Raw genomic sequence first — 16,447 nt, 5'->3', positions numbered from 1 at the left:
ATAGGAGTTTAAAATCAGCAAAACAAAAACTGTATGTTGGGAGAAAGGAAATTTTTGCACTAAAAAGGAAAGCTGGAACCATCACAAAAGATGGAAATGAAATCATTAGTATTGTTGAGGAATTTTATAATACTCTATACAAACATGAAAAACAGGATTAGAACAGAGGAAAGGGAGCAGAAAGAAAAGAAAATGGATCTGAATTTGTACAAGTATTACCTGTGCTGAAAGAAGAAGTCTAAGAGGCTATAAGATGTATGGAAAAAGGGAAATATGCAAGTGAAGATGGGATTTCAATAGACATTATCAAAGAAGCAAGAGAAAAATTTGCCAGTATGCTAGCTGCTTTGTTCACAAATTGTCTCACAAAATTGGATGTGCCCGAAGATTGGAATAATGCAATAGTGGTTTTTCTTTACAAAAATGGTGAAAAATAGGAATATTAAGAACTATCGACCAATCATTCTCTTATCAGTAATTTGTAAAATCTTCAACAAAGTGCTGACATATAGGCTTGAATTAAAACTGGATGAAGCTCAACCAAAAGAACAAGCAGGATTTCGAAGTGAATTTAGAACAATGATCACATCCAAACAATCAGGGAACTTATAGAGAAACACAAGGAATACAAATTCCCATTGTGCATGGCCTTCATTAATTTTGTGAAAGCTTTTGACTCTGTCTTCACATCTGCTGTTGTTAAAGCTCTAGATGTAATTAGAGTAGAGAAAACTATCATCAAGAAAATATATGACAAAGCAACTGCAACGATTCATTTGGATAAAGGAAAAGAGCAAAGATTAAACTTGGGAAAGGAGTCAGAGAAAGAGAGGGTGATACTATCTCACCAAAATTCTTTACCGCTGTTTTAGAAGAAGTATTCAGAAAACTGGATTGGGATAAAAAAACTAATTAAAATAAATGGAGAATTTCTCAACTTTTGGCGTTTTGCTGATGACATCGTTATTATGAGCAGTAATCCAGACAAACTAGAAGAAAGGATACAAGAACTTGCTAAGGCAAGTATTCAGGTGGGTTTGAAAATGAATCTGCCAAAGACTAAATTTCATGTTCAACCTGTTTGCGTTGAAGAGGACAATCTTGCTCAACAACACAGAGATAGAAGTAGAAAGCTATGTATACCTGGGACAAGAGAAATTACCATGGACAATGCAATCATGAATGAAATAAACAGAAGGATCAGGATTGGATGGAGCACTTTTGGCAAAAACTGTGTAAATCTGAAGAGTCACATACCACTATGCCTGAAAGGAAAGTGTTTAACCAGTTTAACTTTTGACTTTTTAAAATTTCATGTTTTGATTCCATAAGTCAGTGCTGGCAGCACTGACTTATGGAATCAAAACATGGAAATTAACAAGCAACACGATACAAAGGCTACAAACAACACAAAGGAACATGAAAAGATGTATGCTAGGCATCACAAGAAGAGACAGAAAATGAATCACTTGGATAAGGAACCAAACAAACGTATATGATATCATGGAAAGAATTAAACGTCTTAAATGGAAATGGGCTGGACATATTGCAAGGACAACAGATGAACTACAAGTATTCTGGATTGGCACCCTCGTGGTATTAAACGTACAAGAAGGTGTCCCCACACAAGATGGATCAATGAGATCAGAGAAGTGGCTGGAGTCAACTGGACAGCTAAAGCATCAGACAGAGCAAAATGGAAAAGTTTAGAGGAGACCTTCATCCAGCAGTGGATTGAAAATGGTTGATGATGATGACTGATTTTATAGTCGTCATGGTGATCTGATACTTGCCAATCCCTGTTATATACAGTCGAATCCCATTTTAACGAATACTGTTGTAGTGAAAACTTTTCTGATCCCCAGATAAGTTTACATAGGAACAATGTAAAAATCTAGAATTCCTTTGTAACAAAATTTCGTTATAATGATGTCATTTCTCTGGTCTCTTGGAGTTCGTTATAATAGGATTCGGCTATACAACTTTAGGCTTAATTATCAGACTAAATATGTCTCATTGCCATATTTTCATATTTAAACTTGCGGCTCTGTCACACAGATTTTCATTACTTACGTATGTTCATTATAGTATGTTAGACATCACATAATTTTATGTACTTGTGCTCTACAAATAACCTGGCCTGCGTGTCGCCAGTTTGTGACCTCTGATTTAGTGATATGAATTTTGGCACACTATATAGTATTTGTTATAATTATTTGTATTTTAGTGGATACGACTTTGGCTATCTATTAAAGCTATTAACAGACCAGAATTTGCCATCTGAAGAAGCAGAGTTCTTCGAGCTCTTGAGAGTTTATTTTCCCACTATCTATGATGTGAAGTACTTGATGAAAAGCTGTAAAAACTTGAAAGGTGGTTTACAAGAGGTAGCCGAGCAACTGGAAGTAAGACGACACCATTATGTTCTCTTCACTCACTATTCATTTTATCTATAAAATTTTTATAAGTATCATTGTGTTTTGAATAATCGATTATGTATAATTAATTTCACGCGTACTGCCTTTAATGCTTCAATGATCCAACCTGAGTTAACATGTTCAGAAAAAATCATTTTTGAAAAATGAAAAGCACATATTGTAGCTTCCTAGCCTCTTGTATTTTCTGGGAGGCTCCCAAATTTTTACTCCATCTTCCAGGCTTCTGAAAACATCTTATATCTCTGACATGATTGTAAAAAAACCTATTTTTTGGGGTGGTGAGTTATTGTAAAGAATTCACATGGGAAAAATGACTTACTTTCATTTTCAATACCTGAAATGAGATGAGAGACATCATAAGCATAATGTATAGTGTGACCACGGAAAGATGACCTCTGACTGTATAACCTTCATGAAAATAGAGTTTGTTCTTCAGTTGGGATAAATGGTAGGAAGAAGAAAATAAACATCCTCCAGGGTTGCTTCTGGAATTCTTCCCCACCCCTATTTTTCCCTATGGAAGAATGACCCCTCTCTTTTCATGACAGTCATATAAGGTCAGGGGTTATCTTTCTATGGTCACTATATGAATGGCCCCCATTATGCCAAATCACAAAAATTATTTCATTTTTTTTTTGGGGGGGGGGAGACAAAATTAGCCAAGAGCAGTGTCAGTATCAATCCAGCCTTTTTTACATTCAAAATTGGTGAGATGGCTTCTATCTGTTTTGACCATTTGTTCCCTTTCGGGTCTGATGGCAATTATTTTGTTGGTGAGATTTGATTTGAGAGTAGTAACGGCAGGTGACTTGTGCGATGTCACATTTTTACAATGGGAAAAATCCCTGCATAGTTTCTAAATTCCCTTTTTGCATTTACTTTTGTAAGGAATTTTGATCCCCACTAACACATCCCTAATGCGACAGAAATGATCATTAAAAGTTTGGAATATCTAACCTGTTAATTGAGAACTGAAATCATCATGGACAATGGTCCAAACTGGAAGGCGGAAAATACATCCTTGTGTTTTTGGGAAGTTTTTTTTCCCCTCACATCGTTATTTTTGCTCATAGTGCAAAACAAAAAAGATCTGTTACATTTGCTACAACAATATTAACATTTCAAAATACATAAAAGAAATTAATCTGCATTAAAATGAACTTGTTATTCAACCTATCTGTTGTGATGAAATGAGAGATTTAAAGTTTTTGATAGTTGATAACAGTACTGTCTTAATGCACAGGCTTACCCGGGCACCTCAAGAGCAGAGAGGCCTCATAAAAATGAGAAGTAGTTGAATTTTTTTTTGAGAATTTTCCAGGTAGGTCCCGTGATGCTCTTAAGACAGCCCTGGTTGATAAGCCAGTTTTTGACAACAATTATTTTTAAAAAATGAATGCTTTTTTTGTTATGAATTTCTGTCATAACTCTTTGTATGTTCACCTTCATAAAACTGGCAGTCTCATATAGCAATTTTATTTTTCAGTTAGAGAGGATAGGGCCGCAACATCAGGCAGGAAGTGACAGTCTTCTGACTGGAGCAACATTTTTCAAAATGCGTGAAGTATGTTGGTAATCTTATTGAAAAACAAAATGTATGAAAGTTGTTTTGAAAATTATTACATATCCCATTGTCTCTAGTGTATAAGTGTCCAGCGTGGCCCAACGCCTCGGGGTGATGTGCTTATATCCCCTATGGGACAGAGCCTGGGCCATGTCTGGCTCTGCATTATATAAGAGCAATAACATTCTGTTTGCAATTTTAAGTTACTGTGTGTGCTCAAATATTAGTTCATAATCGGAAGGGGGGGGGGGTTCACACTCTATAAATGAGGCTAATGAAGTTGATGCACAGGGGCGTCATTTAAACTTTTTCCGGGCGGGGGGGGCAAAGAACATGTACTCAATGTATGTATATATATATATATACTTGTGTGTATATATATATTTTTTAGTGTATTTTCAAAAGCCGGGGGGGCGGCAACGCCCCCCAAATGACGGGCCTATTGATGCATGTTATAATTGTGTCGAGTAATCATAATAATCTGAGGGAAACTTATTATAGTAATTAAATAGTAACTTGTTATAATAGCGAATTTCTCTCTCTCTGATTATTCTTTTTAAGCATTGAAAGCTTGTACACCCTCCTTCTTATCTGGGATGAAGGGGGCATTTTTCTGATCAGCTTTGTACTACCCGGCATCATAATTAATGCTGCAATTTATCACCAAACTTCACAATGCCTTCAATTGCCTATTCAAAGCAAACGAAAGATAATGTTCACAAGTGATGGCCTCCTGCTTTGATTTGTTTAACTCAGGAAACATCTTGGAAACAACACATCCACTATAAAACTGAAGACCCATTGTGGTTCCAGTAGCCGGCAACAGATTTGTATGACACTGGGCACAAAAACTAGTATGTAGACCAAATAGATGTTGGGACAATGATGCCAGTTTTGTAGAAAAACAATGTGTGAACTAGTGAATAAATTTTTTAGCTGTTGTATCTGAATATACTGAAATCTGCTTGGGCCTTGATATATGTAACAACCTTATGGCGTTTTATTATTCGTTTCCAGACCCTCATCCCGACTGCACAAAATAGTTGTTTTTCCCCCGATTTATACTAGTGGTTGCATTAATGTGATTTGACTGCATATACTCATCACATAACTATCATTTACAGTTTTGATGAAATATTTTGAGATTTTTCAACAAATAAATGTTTGACTGTATAACGGGGGTTTTTTTTTTGCATACAGTATAAATCAGGGGTTCTTAACCTTTATGTTCCATGTACTCTTTGCACCAAAGCAATGAAGCTCACAACGCCCTGCACCAATGAAATTGGGACCACAGACCACTTTATAAAATAATATTCTGTACATAGCAGTGTAAAACAATGAATTATGTTTTCATATCTAAGTTCATGTACTCATCCCCCTCTGAAATCTCTCAAAGGTATAAATAGATTATTGTGTGCTCTTGTGTATCAGTTACAGCCAATATGCAAAGTGGCCCAACTTTGCTCAAGACAAAGCAAAGCGACCATGCTTCGGACTTCATCTGTAATGCATCTGTTGATGACAAAATCACCTCCAAAGCCGGGTTTTCAAAGAAGTGAATTCATATCACAATTTTTATCATTAGGTTCAGATTAATTAAATTTTATTGTGTCTTGCTGTTACAGATGTTCTTTGAAGATAACATCGACGATGCCAAATACTGCGGACATCTCTATGGCCTTGGTACTTCATATGTGATCAATGGTAATGCCATCCTCGAAGAGGCTTCGCCGATTCCGACTACATCTGGTTCTTGACAGAAGCTCTTTGCGGTGGGACAGAAAAGTTATTCCAAAGCCATTGCATCATCTGTGTAGGTGGGTTCGTTATTACACTTTTTTGATTGATTATTTCGATGAATTCATATAGATATACAAATACAAACACAAAGGCCACAACAGGCAAATTGCTCATTGTGGTGGCTGAAAGAAAAAAGATGCTTATAAAAAATTATGGATGTCAAATATAACCAAACTACAGCAAACCAGTATAAAAGTATACATAACAAAAGAAAAACTAATAATTAATACTATATAATGCACTGCCCATGAAAAAGATTATTGTTGTCTTAATCAAATTATGGATAGCTTCATGATTTATCCCAGCATGTTTATCGTACTTCTTTCTCAACTTGTCAATTATTATTCACGACCCCAAGTGTAAGCTATTCCAATTATTGACAATCTATTAGAGAAAAACTCCCTACAACACAAGACAACCTAGAATTATTTCTTACTAAACAATACTGGTGTCCCCTTGTCAAACCAGCTGATTGACAGTGTATTAATTACTCGTGGTCCATTTAGTTGGAAATTTTAAATGGTTTGATCATATCTCCCGACACCTGCGTTCTTCCAATGTAAACATATTCAATAAATCAAGTCTCTCTTCATAGCTTAAGCCTTTTGTGTCAACAACAGCATGCACAGCTCTTCTCTGCATGCTCTCCCCCCCCCCCCACAACCAAGTTGATGTCCCTCAGTAGATATGGTCTCCAAAACCTTAGACCATACTTTAGTCTAGGACGAACTAAGCCTTGGAAGAGCGGAAGAATGACTTTGACTTTAGGAGAATGCAGAGACATTTTTAAGAATGAAACCGAGCATTTTATTTGCTTTTTTTATCATGGCTGAGCAATGTTCAGAAAACTTAACCTACTCATCGATAAGAATTGGTGATCCTAGTTGAATCCGAGATAGTAATACCATTCAACTCCTAAGTAGGTTGTTCAAACCAAAATGTGCGCGACCATGCACTTATCAACACTAAAGGTCATGCTCCATTCATTACCCATGCTGCAATCATATTCAAGTTTGTCTGGGTGCATTTGGATTTCCAACTACCCCTGTTAGCTTCATATCATCTTTGAATTTGCTATCAATTCTATCCATACCCTGATCTAGTTCATCAATAAGAAGTGAAAAAAAGTATGGACACTTCTTATGGCGGTAGAAGTATGGGCACTTCCAAGGACACTTGATCTCAACTTACAGCACTAATTTGTTCCAAGAATTAGTTGAGGTAATATTTCCGTTCTAAATACCTGAAGTCAAGAGCCTTCAAGACTTTCTCAAAGTGTGTCGTATTGAAAAGAATCACATTTATGATTAGACAATGTAATTGCAAGGTAACATTAGTCTGGGAAATGTAAGTAAAGGTATGATTGTACTCATTTATCTATGGTAGAGTGCAAACAGTTGAAACAAAGTGTGATGTTTATTGTATATGGAAAAATCATGTTGATGTTAAAAAATTGGGTGCAGTGGCCAAAATGGGTGAGATTCTTGCCTAGTACTGTACAAAAAATTTTCTCGATTTAAATTGACAATTTTTGGACTGATTTTCTCACTATATTTTTCATGTATGCCAAACAAACACAACCTAAATGGTAGGATACATACTTTAATGTCAACATTTATCACAAAAACAATGCCAAATCCATTTTCTTTCCCTATTCATGACAGAATGTAAGAAGAGCCATTTTATTCTTGTTTGCAGGTGAGTAAATCTGTTTTGAGGACTCCCCTAAAAATCTAGGAGTATTGTGAAAGCAAAGGGAACATGATTCTCAGGCGTGTATTTCTCTATGCAGGTCAACCCATTGTTGTCAGAAAATATAATTTCAAAGAGTGATTAATTTCATTCCTCTCTAAAATTTTATGGGGTAATTTTGTAAAGAGATGAGTGTTTTTTTAACTTTTTTCTTTATAAAAAATTACCTAAAATTTGAAGGATTAGAATTAAATTTTGATGCATGAATCACACATATCTAGAAACGTATTCGCAAACTCTGGGTCAACCTAGGTCCCTGGAAGACATGAAACACAGAAACATTTATGTATTTTTTGTTATGTAGTATTCACTCCTTAACGCCATAATCATTTTACTCATCAAATTTCTCATTAATTTCAATCAGTTTCACAAACTTTTGTGTATTCTGGGAAGTGAAAGAAGGAGAAAATGTTTGAACTGTGACCATTCAAAGCTCCCCTCCTCCCCCCCCCCCCCCCACTCTCGCAATTCACTGGAATAGGGGACCATTATTTTAGTGCTCCGAAGATTGAGACCTTGGGAAATAGGTGTGCTAGTCAGTTATATTAATCTCAGTAACTATGATTATGCTTGAATTTAAGTAATGTGAATTTTTCACAGTAAATTTTGTAACTCTAAATTTGTTTTATTCAGTGTAGCTTTAGTTGGGGGTAATGCTTATGCACATTTAACACTTTTCCCAGGCAAAACTGGGTAATTTTTGTTTAGCTGCATAGACAAATCAACCTTAAAAGTTTATGAGTTCAAATTTGACAAAATATCAAAAGTAACAATGCTTTTGAGGTCATCATTTAACCACTTCACATACAAGCATTTGGCAGCAAATTCAGATTATTCTGTCAGCCACCTCATTGGGCATTTTGCCTGTTGTGGCTTTGTATTTGCACAGCTGCTAACTTTTGAAAATGTAAATTAAGGAGATTTTTGCTCAGTCCCGTATTTTATACTAAAACCCTAAAAATACCTAAAGCCCTAATAAATACAAAAGGGATTTCTCCAAATAAAATGGGATTTTACACACATGGAAGTTAAACCCTTGGGAATAAAATCCTTATGTAAAAAACAAGTGAAATTGCAAGCCAATACTTCAATGGTGATGTAAAAAAATATTGTGTTCAATCAGAAATGATGTGCACAGAATGTTCACATCGTTTCTTTATTTATTTCTTTATTTTAATTCTTTATTTATTTTTAGTATAAAATACGGGACTGAGCAAAAATCTCCCTAATTTACATTTTCAAAAGTTAGCAGCTATGCAAATATAACGCCACAACAGGCAAAATACCCAATGAGGTGGCTGACAGAATAATTTAAATTTGCTGCCAAATGCTTGTATGTGAAGTGGTTAAATGATGACCTCAAAAGCATTGTTACTTTTGATATTTTGTCAAATTTGAACTCATAAACTTTTAAGGTTGATTTGTCTATGCAACTAAACAAAAATTACCCAATGTTGCCTTGGAAAAGTGTTAAATGATTTTGATTTTGGGGTAATTCAAATCACCCCAAAATCATCAGAAGATGAAAGAATAAAAGCGTCAATTTTTGAAGAACATTGCCTTTTGGTGACGCTTGATATTTTTTTTTGATTTCACATGGGTGACAATGTCTGACAGTCCGTAACACAACTTGTGCAAAAAGAAAAAGTCTGCTTTTTTCTGTAACGTTTGATGAAAGGAAATTCATCGGGAAATAAGTATCTTTAAAATTGATTAAATATTTTTTTGCTTGTCAGTATTTGTGTTTTGTTATCGCATGTATGCAACTTCAACAAAAGAGGAAGTTTTGACCACATGCGCGTCACTATAATCTTCAATTATTATCCAGGAATATTGGCTGCTAAGCTATTTCCCTGCACGATAAGACAAACAACTTTTCTTGTTACCATCAGAGGGTAAAACTTCCTTAAAAAAGGAATTTCCCATTATTCCCCCATTTATGACAAGTGATGTCATTTTGAAAGAGGAAAAAGAACAGAAGCAAAAGAGACTTTTTGCTCCACAAGAAATTCCTTAGGGATTGTTTTTAGATGCAGGGATTCTTTTTAAATGAAGTAGGGAATTTTTAGGGAGAATTAGGGATTTTCTGTGATTTTTGTAAAAATTCGGGAGATTCAAGAACTTTTTGGGAGGCGAGAGATGAAGCTAAAATTCTGGAAACTTGACAGCTATGTATTTGCATTTGCTGAATCTGTTATAAATCTGGTAACCTTGTTGTAACCTAACCACACGTTAAAAAAAAGAAGGGGAAAGGAAAAAAATATAATAGATATAAGGTAGAAAAGAGTTTTTTTAGTCTCTTTTCACTCACACCCTGTTTATTCTCTTTCGCTCTTAGAAAGGGGGGAAAGAAAAAACATTTTCGGTTGAGATAGGCAGAGTTGCCAACAGCTACGAATTGTCCGTAGTTTCTGCAGAGGGCCACTATAAACTACGGGCAGATGTTCTCATTACTATGGAAATTGGTTTAAAAAGATCAGGTCTTTGCGTTTTACTTATTTTTAATATTTTTTTTTAATTGCATCGATTTTTACCATAACGATGAATCTGTATACGTATGTGGGAGAGTTAGAGAGAATGGTAACTCGGAATCTGTTTTCGTCTGTGTGCAGAAGGCAATCTGTAAAGCAGCGTCTAAACCTGCCTCTACTCGATGCCCAAATGTGCAAAAACCTGGTTTTTCGTAGAAAACGGCCCAAGCGGTGGTCTAAAAAACAGGTTTTTCAGTGGTTCGGCACAGGGTTGTCAAATTTACTCCCTGGGTAGATACCCATTCTCTCTCTCTCTCTCTCCCCCCCCCCCCCCCCAGCCTGGGTTATTTTGGGGAAAATTGTTTGCTTTCAAAGAAAATGTGTTGCTTTCAGGTTAAAATTTTAAGGTTAGTTTATGTATTATTCCAAAAATTTCCCACGCTCACACAAATCCTTGTATAAATAAATTGAAGACTGTGAAGAAGTAAACCAATGTATGTAAACTGAATTTTCATTCAATAAATATTCACGTTTGCATTACATTTTTATAAGTTTTATACAGGTACATCAGACTTTCATAACTGAAATATCAAGAGACAAAAATAACATTATCTCATAACGAAAAGAAAATAACTGAGATTCTTGAATTGAACATTGGTAACGAACACCTTCAATTGAAACAGAACAAAGAGTATAGTTTTTCTCCAAAAATAAGACCAAACCAGAAAATAAGCCTTAGCTTGATTTTTTCAAGATGCCCATAAGCCCAACCCCCAAAAATTAGCCTGTTAAAATCGTCAGTCAGGTGAAGGCATTCTGTTGCTATACATGACAGGTTGTCTTATAAAAGTGATATTAATATACAATAATGTTATTGACATTTGTATTTAAAGATAATTCAAGTTATTCTGTAGTTTTAAGTTCCCAAAATTGGCTAATTTGACAAGTGGGAAGCACCTGCAGAGTAATGAATCCTCAGAATGACTGCTATTTCCTCCTCTTAGCCAGATCATTTTTTAATTATTACTGCTTTTTTAAAAATATTTCAGAATTTAATTTAATGAAGCAGGAATATTTTTCAACAGTGGGGAATTCAAGAAAAAGAGAAAAATGTGACTTCAGCTCCTGAAAGTTTGTGTTCGATTAAAAAAAGAAAAACTTGATGGCTCTGGTTACATAGCTAAAGGTTTTATTTTTGATGGATCAGGACACTTTTGAATACATTTTCTGCAGGGTTTAAAAAATTTGAAGAAAAAAAAATTCAGACACCATATCCTGATTTCTCAGAATTTTCATTATCCAAATTCATTTGTTTTACCACAAATAATTTTCTTGCTGCAGTTCTGCATACAACTCAAGGTTCAGCTACAATTATGCAGACATGGGTGTGTTTGTGTGTAAAAAATTATTCGAAAATGTTGTATGGTCAATTTTATTAACCGAATACATAGTTTAACGTGACCAAAAATATATATTTAGACATAATATAAGTTGTACACATAAATGATATACATACATGTTTAAGTTACATATTTTGAAGTTTTGGGAAAAAAGAAATTCAATTTTCCTCCCATTTTGCACAAAAAATCCACCCAGGCTGTAAGTGAACAATTATTCCCTTGTATGATCAATTTTATTAATCAAATATATAGTTTAACATGCACCAAAAATGTATATTTTGACATTATGTAAGATTTACACATAAAGAATGTACATACATGTTTAAATTATATATTTTGAGGTTGTAGAAATAAAGAATTCAATTTTCCGCAAAAAACCCAGGTTTTTTTTACCCAAAAACCACTGGTTTTTTAGAAAAACTTGCCCAGGTTGGGTTTTTTATAACCCAGGGTTGGGACCTGGCTTCATTTGCATAGTGCATGGTCGAGCTCACAGAACTTGTGTCGGAAAGAATGTTTCGCCATAAGTGCCCTGATATGAAGAGGGGGGGGGTAGGGTTTCTAGACGTTCATATATACGGCCCACAGGAAGTATGCTGGTTGGGAATGTGTTGAATATTCATAAATTATTAAGGACGACCTCAGAAAGTTGTTTTGGGAGGTAGAGGGGTGGCTGCTCATGTGGCTTGAGCCTTCTAGGTTCCAGTGCTAATGAAGTGCAGTATTTAATGAACTTTCAATTAAAATTTTAAAAAAATAAGTTTTTGAGGGATTATTTTTTATTGTACTATGATTACGTTGTCCTAGGGAGTACCCCCCATGGCAAAGCTGAACATTCATTAATTACTACTGACAAGCTTCAAGCCAATGTTGGAATGTCTGGATAAGGTTATATGTACTATAAAGCTTTGCAAGGGTGAAGAGAGGAAAGAAAACACATAACTTGTTTGAATTTATTCCACTGGTATTTGGACGCAATATTATGTCTGTAACCATAACAGGGTGAACTGTTCCTTTTGACATTTCATTCATACTGGGTGAGCATTTTCAAGAAATGAGTCTTAGGATCTGGTGGAAATGAAGCTTGTACTTATGTCTTGTCCCTCCTTGACTGCATCAGTCAGATGTGCAAGAGTTTTCTGATTAGTTGATATCATTACCACGAGCTTTGAACAGAATGCAGGTGTTGTTTCTCTCTTCTTCATAACTGAGAACTAAACACTGCTGATTCTCATTTGCCCTTTTTCCCTATCAAAGCAGTTTTTATGTTTCTGTAGTGTTTTTTGGTAACTTTCCTGAAAATATATGGGTAATATTTGATGTGACTGGATAACATTTGAAGAGCTTATTTTCAAAAGTGAACATTTCCACTTTTGCTTATTTTACTGTAGAAATTTAAAAAAAATTGTTTTTCTCTGGAATGGGCTATTTTACAAAAGTAGAAAATAGCCAATAGAAAGAATATTTAAATATTATATTTCTTGATATCAACATTCACTTTACGTTACACTCAGCAATGAGTTTTCTACTTTCAAATTTTGGGAATGTTCTGAAAAAAAATTAAATGCATAGTAAAAATGTTTTTTTTTAAATTAAAATTGGAGTTGGTCAAATCTGAAAAATTGGAAATTTTTATGCTATTCATTCATTCAGAAGATTTCACCTAGCCAAATAAGATACCTTTACTTTCCGCCCGTGAGTAACATTAAAAAACCTCCATGATCATTCTACAGTGGACTCTCCCATAGCAGACACCTCCAGCATGTCGACAGGACTCACACACAATATATTTTATAATTTTTTATCCATTAACAGACACTCCTCCTTATAAGACAAAATTTTCAATCCCATGGGTATTCATTATTTGAGCGGTTCTACTGAAAAAAATGTTTGTGTGCGACTTTGAAAGTGTGTCTAAAAATGTGCCATTGTTTTAAAGAAAAATCCCTAAATGCTAGTAGGACATCCGCTTTGTTATGTTCCCTTTTGAATGAAAAATACAGAAGTGAAGGAATGAGGTGGGTATGTTCCCTTTTGGTAGGAACGACCCACTTTGCATTGTAATTCTCACCAAAAAATAAATATTCTTGTTTGAATAAATCCTGTTGCATAATCTGACAGAGCTCGTCTCATTGATTCAGAAGCTGTTAAAAAGTATGTTCTGAAAAGAAGTAGAAATGTTTCCCTTTTGAAAATAAGCTTTTCATTTGCGAATTGGTGAAAAGAATATCTTGATTTTTGGTCAAGGCATGCATAGTTAATCCAATTGGTTATAGCTGAGCAAGATCATCTTACCATTCCTGCTGAAGTCAAGAAGGGATGTAAGTACAGTCGAATACACTTATAACATACCCCGTGGATATAACATACAGTTGCGTACTCCTTGAAATTTGGCCCATTAACGTCTATATATTTTTATTTCTGTTATAAGATACCCTGTGCATATAACATACAAAAAGAATGGTCTTAATCAAGAAAATTATTCTGATATAACATACGGTAAAAATATCTAGTAAAATACCATAAAAAACAGACTTTTTTTGAACAGCATTCATTGTATGTGTTTTTTTAAATATCAATAAACAAAAGAAATTACATTGTCAAAATAGCTGCATTTCTTATCAACAGATGACACTTAAAATTTTCACTTTAGCACTACCTGTCTGTGATAAATCTAACTATTTTGACAATAAAAGTTTCACAATTTTATAAAATCTTGTCTTTCTGATGCAAACTACATCATCTATGCTTTTGCATTATTGAATTTTTACTTCTTTTTGCTACTTTTTAATCACTTCAATGGATGGCAGTGTTGAAAGAACAATTGTTGTAAAACAACTCACTCACTGTTGAAAAGCTAATTCAAGTGTGTTATTGATTGGTGGCGTGTATGTAAAATTAATGAACATCAGTTTGTTTTTTTTTTTCATTTTCTGAGTTTTTCTTTATAATTGTACAATGCTGTCAACTTCATAAGAAAACCATTAGCATAAACTAAAAAAAATCATTAACATTTCCAAATGTTGTTGTATATCTTGTGTTTTCTAATAAATTTTCAAAACTTTTCACATGCCAATCAAAAACTATATTCATGCTATGTTACATTTCAATTACGTGCTATATAAGCTTATTCTGTTTGCGACAATCACAATAATGCATTTTATGGATATATGCTATTGCTACGTAAGCTCATTTCAAGATCTCACTTATAACATTCACTTCTCGAATTACCTAGACCAGGGGTCGGCAACCTTTTGAGTCGGAAGAGTCAAAAATTACAATTTACAAAATTTCAAAGTTTTTAAAGAGCCACAAAATTTTTAGAGCCACATACGAGAAGCTGGGCATAATGAAATATAATTTATCAAAAAATATGTATAATATGTATTTTAAAAATATAATACTTATTATGTTACCTACCTTTACTTCGGTTTTTTTATTATCATTATATATATATATATATATATATGTACATACATAACTTTAAGAAGATAATTCGCTTCTAACTCTTTTACTTGAAACAACAAACTATACGTCACAGCCAAAGCACTGGTGAAGACGCCAAATTGTCTTGCGTCGAAAGCGAATTAAAACCTACATAGAAACATCCGCCGACGGCGTCATTCGAGAGTTTCAGACGGACTGACAACAGTGACGACGCGTGTCACGGGGGAGGGGTGCGGGAAAAAGCGAGTACAAGTGGCTGAGAGATAGAATCTGTGCCTAATCCTCGTTAATCGATTCAGAATGATTTTTACATGGTTTTTTTTTTTTTTTGATAAAATAAATAATATTTGCATATGGAACTAAAGAGCAGCAGCTTCACATCCAAAGAGCTGCAGGTTGCCGACCCCTGACCTAGACAGATATGTTATAGCTGAACTCGACTGTATAAGCTTTGTTCTTGCCGTTGAAAATGCTTGCCACTTGTGTGAATGCAACATTAGCTTTTGGTTCTGTGCTAATTTTATGTTTTTTTTTTTTTTCTATTTCAGAGCAATGGTGTGTCGCATATGAGATGATTTTAAAACAAAAAAAAAGAATATTTTCCTTCTTACAAAGGTTCGCCTATGGTTCATTTAACCCCTCCCTGGTTGTTTTAAACAGTTTTGTGATTGACTATTTCAGTAGGAACCTATTTTAAACGGAAGATTAAAAGAAAATTGTGAAAAGGATTAAATGAAATTCGATTTGTGTGTTAGTTGGGGAAAACGAAAAAAACTCCAAATATATATATTATAAGAATATATATATTTTTTTGTAATAATCACACTGACATTTTTTCTGATATGCTGTTTGACATTCATCATACGATCATGTCTATGTAATTATTATTATAAATTTATTTCCTTTTTTTTTTAAATTCAAGAGAAGAAGAAAAAAAAATATGTTAATGAAATCGAAAAAAAGAAGGAAATTTGTTTCTATCACATTCATGCATCTCATAAATATTGGCACATTTGTTTATATATGAGATAAATAAAATCTTTACTCATGCATTTCATCTGCTATTTCAATTGTTATTTTTGTGATATCGATTTTTATGACTAGTAGGGTTGTTCAGCGCCAGAGTGGTGTGTTTGTAAAATGCTCATCTACCATCGTGAAGATTGCTGTCATGGTCCTGGGTTCGAACCCGAGGGAGGATATAGATAATATATTTTCCCTAGTGAACTTGAGGCGACCACCAATAGACAGTGCTTTCATTTCCATCTCATTAATGGTAGTAAGTTGCAATATAGCGATATGGCCAGAGTTGAAGTAGTAGGTAGGGTTTGCTTCGTTTAAACCAAGTTTAATGTGGTTTTTTAGGGATAGGACAAATAATGATTTGTCTGAATAATGAAGGCTAATGAAATTCGGCTCAAAACTTAATGTTTGATGGCTGAATATCAGTTTTCTTAAAATTCATCAGAATTACAAAGAAAATTGATGTCTTTAATTGAAAATAAAATTATTGGCAATTTCAAATGATTGATACTGAGTTTTAATTATGCAATTAATTATTTAAATATTAAA

The 16,447-nt window shown here is 34.2% G+C and overlaps 1 protein-coding gene across 2 annotated transcripts in view; it reads left to right on the top strand.

The window, feature by feature from the left end:
• Pop2 (CCR4-NOT transcription complex subunit Pop2) overlaps nt 1-15,926 on the top strand; it is a 30,905-nt gene extending 14,979 nt beyond the window's left edge. Inside the window, exons 5-8 of one of the 2 annotated variants that reach the window (XM_089248163.1) lie at nt 2,228-2,405; nt 3,925-4,002; nt 5,631-5,822; nt 15,424-15,926. In XM_089248163.1, the coding sequence (XP_089104289.1) occupies nt 2,228-2,405; nt 3,925-4,002; nt 5,631-5,762 (388 nt within the window). In that variant the 3' untranslated portion in view covers nt 5,763-5,822; nt 15,424-15,926. The remainder of the gene's footprint in view (nt 1-2,227; nt 2,406-3,924; nt 4,003-5,630; nt 5,823-15,423) is intronic. The other variant, XM_089248164.1, reaches the window with a different exon arrangement.
• Nucleotides 15,927-16,447: the final 521 nt, after the last annotated feature.

This window comes from Pholcus phalangioides, unplaced genomic scaffold (genome assembly GCF_987345545.1).
Source record: "Pholcus phalangioides strain wild (caught in Gottingen) unplaced genomic scaffold, Ppha-v1.0 ptg000019l_1, whole genome shotgun sequence".
Taxonomy (NCBI): domain Eukaryota; kingdom Metazoa; phylum Arthropoda; class Arachnida; order Araneae; family Pholcidae; genus Pholcus; species Pholcus phalangioides.
Note: the sequence above shows the minus strand (reverse complement) of the source record. Positions and strands in the feature narration are given on the sequence as shown.